The following is a 4,225-nucleotide window of genomic DNA, read 5'->3' on the forward strand; positions in this document are numbered from 1 at the left end:
GCCCGGCCCGTGCCCCCCCTCCTCCACCCCGGTGCGCTGCGGGGGGCGAGGCACCGCCCGGTGCAACCAGCGCTGCTGCCTGCCTGCCTCGCCCCGCCCCGCCCCCGGGCGGCTCCCCTCTTGGGCAGGGGGAGGGCATGCCCCTGGGGGGCTGGGCCCAGCTCAGCCCAGGGCCGGGGGACAAGCCTGCAGCAGCTGGGGCGCTGAGCTGCTCCAGGGCTTCCTTGGTGAGCCAGGCGCTGCCACGTGCCAGCAGCTCCGTCGCGGCAGGTGCCTGGGCCCCCACAGGCACTCACCCTTAGGGGCAGCGGGGCTGGCTGGGTGGAGGTGAAGCCCCCTCCAGCCCTAATGCTGAGCCGGGTGCTTCCCGTTCACCATGTGGACCAGGGAAGGGGGAGAGGGAGCCAGGGGAGCAGGAGCAGGGGCGGTGGGACTGGAAGGAAGGACCGGGAGGTGCTGGGAGGGGATCTGGGAGAGCTTGACAGGGCTGGGAGGGAGGGGGCACTTCCTGTGCCCAGAACTGCCGTGATGGTGCCACAGGCCCCGATGGGCTCCCGTGCCCAGCGCTGGGCTCAGCGTTCAGGCAAGTGCAGTAGCAGCCAGAACAGCAATCAGCTGCCCTTCTGATGGGGAGGAGGAGCCGTGGCGTGCCCCAGCCGGGATAGGCAGGGACTGGCTTGCCCAGAGCAGCTGACCTCACCTCCGCACACTGCTTGTTATCCGAGGTGTGGCTGGGCTGCTGCCCTCGATCTGCTCAACGGGCCCCAACCTGCAGACTGCTGTGTCCCGCTCTGGACTTCATCTAGCCAAATCCGCACCCTCCATGTCTTCAGTACACCTCCACGGACTTGTAGCCGTCGCTGCTGATGTCCCCAAATCCCCTGCTGGCTCAGTGCTCCACCCACCCCCCTTCCAGCCTGCTGCCCTGCCTCGCCCCTGGCTTCTGGAGGGGCGGCTCGTTCCCTGCGGGCATCAGGCCCCACATTGCATCCAGAGCTGCTGTGTGGCCTCGGACAAGTGGTTGACACACAAGCATTCACGGTGACCTGGGGTGAGGCTGCCTTGACCCTGAGTGTGTAGTGACTGCGCCAGCCAGGCCCAGAGCCGAGGGGCTGCAGCCCAGGCTCCCTTGCTAAGGGGCACCGCAGCCTTCGGGAAGTTGGCATGAGGACAAGCAGGGCTCTGCACCTACTGGGTCTCTGGCAGGGCCTCCCCCACGAGTCCTGGGCTGTTCAGCTCAGCAACCAGGAGCCTCCAGTGCAGGGCAGCAGACAGGCCCCAGCCACCATCATATGGGAGCAATAAGGCCAGCTCCTCAGGCCCCAGGCTCCCACCCCCAGTGCACCAGGGCCAGACTTGGCTCCAGTCTGCTGCCCTTGCCAGCCTCAGCACGTACAGGGCACCCCTCGGCCCCCTCCCTAGGGTCCGCAGGCTTGCCAGAAGCATAGACAACAACCAGGAAGGGGTGGACCTGTAGGCAGGGGGGAAATTCCCTTTCAGAGGCACCCACTCCCTCCCCACTATAACTGCAGCGTGTTCCCTGTGCCAGGTGTCACATGGCAGAGCTGAGACTGCCAAGCTGATTCATGCCGTTCACAGCCCCAAGTGTGCTCCTGCCCTCAGCCCACCTCAGCAACCAGCCACAGCCTCTCTTGCCAGCCTGGTGACCTGAGACTTAGGCACTCCCAAAGCAAACCCAGTCCAGGAGGGGAGGAAAGCAACCAAGAGCTAGGCCTGCCAGCAGCCCCTTCCCCCATGCAGCAAGGTGCTGCCAGTTTCCATGCTCCTATCCCTGCTGCTGCTGCCCCAGGCAGGGGCATTTGAACACAGCTCCTAGTCCCATGGCAATACAAGGTGATTGTTCCCTTGAGCACCTGCTCCATGGAACAATCATTGAAAGATCATTAACGAACACAAGACAGCAGCCCTGACTTTTGCCCCCAGGCTGCACTGATCCCAGCGAGCTGAGAGTCTGGTGTTCATTTGGGCCATGCCTGCGTGCACCCTGCCATTTGCTAGGGGATAGAGCAGGGGTGGGCAAAATGTGACCTGCAGGCGGGATGCGGCCCATCAGGCCATTCTATCTGGCCCACAGGACCCCTAAAAAATTTAGAAAACATTTATCTGCCCCTGGCTGCCTGTCATGTGGCCCTTGGTTTGCCAAAACTCAGTAAGCGGCCCTCCACCCAAAATAATTGCCCGCCCCCCGGATAGAGCCACATCCTGAGGGCATCCCAGCATGGCAGGGCCTCCTAGTGCTGTCCAGGCCTTGGATCATCAGGCCCCTGTGTCTTTACCTGTCCCCAAGGCTACCTGGTACCTAGCCCTCTAATATCAGGGACCCTCATGCAGTGGTCTCTGCACTCCACGGACCTGCTTTGCTGGCTCCCTCCAGCACCCTGGGGCTACAAACACATTGGTGCCTGGATTCTTAAAGGAGTCTGGGCACCCAATACCACTGGTTCCAGTAGGAGTTTGGTGCGGTGGGGGGCCTTTAAGGATAGATCAGATCTAGGCCATCTGTGCTGCCCAGGCTGAGCACTCCCTTACCCTGGAGCAAACCTCACAGCCCCAGGGGCATGGTTTCTGTCTCCAAAGCAACTCCTGGAGCAGCTGGAGAAGCCAGGGCAAGTCCCACTTTTGCCAGCTGGCCCCAAATGAGGGGGCATGGCCCAAATGGGGACACAGCACACAGAGGCAGGGTGTGAGCCCCACAGACCTTCTGTCACAAGGGAGCAGGAGCCAAGCCTGGATGGGGCCATGAGCCCAGCCAGATCCAGAGTCCAAACACCCAACAGCGAGGTCTGCGGACTTGCTGCCCATCAGCAGCTCCACAGTCCCTGCCCGCAGGCAGGCTGTTAATCCTGCACAAAGCAGACACTAAGCCAGCTCAGTTTAGCTGCCCATGAATCACAGCTATTGTGCATTGGTTCTCCTTCCCTGGGGTTAAGGCGGTTTACCCAGCGGGGTGCACATCCTGCTTCCTACAGGTGCTGTACCTCATTCCCTTGTCACTACTCTTAGGCACATCCTCCCCCAGCCACTGCCTGGGCCCTGCACATCTGCCTCCCTGCCCCAGCCCTCCAGGTCTTTCTTCCTGCTACTTGCCTAGCCCTCACTGCAGCAGGATCTCAGCGCATCAGAGTCCCCGAGAGATGGTTATTTTTGCAAAATATATATGTACGTGTGTGTATATGTGTGTGTGCGCGTGTATATATTGGCAGCAACAGTGATCCCACATGGTAGAGGGGCTCAAGTTGATGAGTAAGGCCAATCCTAGAGCTGCAGACTCTGGCAAATGCCACTGGTGATGGTTAAAGCTAGGGTCAGACCAGGGATTTCTCCAGGTGTACACCCCCCCCCCCCCCAAACTTTTACTGTCCTATCTTATGACAGACCTGGTGCACTGGGCAGTCCATAACACACAGTTAACCAGCATCACCCCTGCATCTGTGTGCCTGTCTCCATCTCCTGTACCCATAGAGTTGTGCAAACAGCCTCTGTGCCTCTTCCTTTCCGCTCCCCTGCCCACCCCCATTATAAGCCCTCTGTTTCTTTCCCCAGTTTTCAGGGCTCCGCCACTCCTGAGTCTTTGTGTTTGTGGTCCTCTCCTCTTCATCATCCTCTTCTTCCTCCTCTTTGGTGGTCTTGTTCTTGAACAGTCTGTCCCATTCTTTCCTTTTCCCTGCGTCTTCCACCATCTTTTCTTTTTGTTTTGCAGCACAGCTCCTGTGCTGCAAGCGTGGGGCTGATTATGTCGGGACATAAACTGGGACAGGTTAAACTGAGGTTGGCCCGGTTCAAACCGTGCACTGAGGGAGAGGCAGCAGCTAGGCCAATGCTGCAGTGCCCATGTGCAGACAAGGCCAAAGCCACCCGGAGCCAGCAGCTGCATTGGGTCTGAGCTGCATCCTGCCCAGCAGGAGCCTTCCCCCATCAAGAGGCTGCATCTGCATTTGCAACTCTGAGAAGTCTGATCTTATCTGGGAGCCTTTTCCGTCCGGTCTCCCCACCCAGTGGGCAGATGGTCAGTGCCACCCCAGGGGAGGGCAAAGCTGGCCTCGATAGCCCACAATCGTAGTACTTCAGGGTACTTAGGGTCGGAAGGGACCTAAACAAATCATCAGGTCTGACCGCCAGTGATGTCCTGGGTTTGGCTGCTCAGCCCCTGGGAACACCCGGGCAGAGCAAGGCCCCTTTTTGCCTGGGGGCTCTTAGCTGGTTT

The 4,225-nt window shown here is 60.2% G+C and overlaps 1 protein-coding gene across 2 annotated transcripts in view; it reads left to right on the plus strand.

Moving 5' to 3' along the window:
- Positions 1-4,225, plus strand: part of IGSF9 (immunoglobulin superfamily member 9) — a 47,045-nt gene that overhangs the window by 34,551 nt on the left and 8,269 nt on the right. For both annotated transcript variants that reach the window (XM_025211084.1, XM_025211085.1), the window contains one exon: positions 726-1,051. In XM_025211084.1, the coding sequence (XP_025066869.1) occupies positions 726-1,045 (320 nt within the window). In that variant the 3' untranslated portion in view covers positions 1,046-1,051. The remainder of the gene's footprint in view (positions 1-725; positions 1,052-4,225) is intronic.

The sequence above is a fragment of the Alligator sinensis genome, unplaced genomic scaffold (genome assembly GCF_000455745.1).
Source record: "Alligator sinensis unplaced genomic scaffold, ASM45574v1 scaffold553_1, whole genome shotgun sequence".
Taxonomy (NCBI): Eukaryota; Metazoa; Chordata; order Crocodylia; family Alligatoridae; genus Alligator; species Alligator sinensis.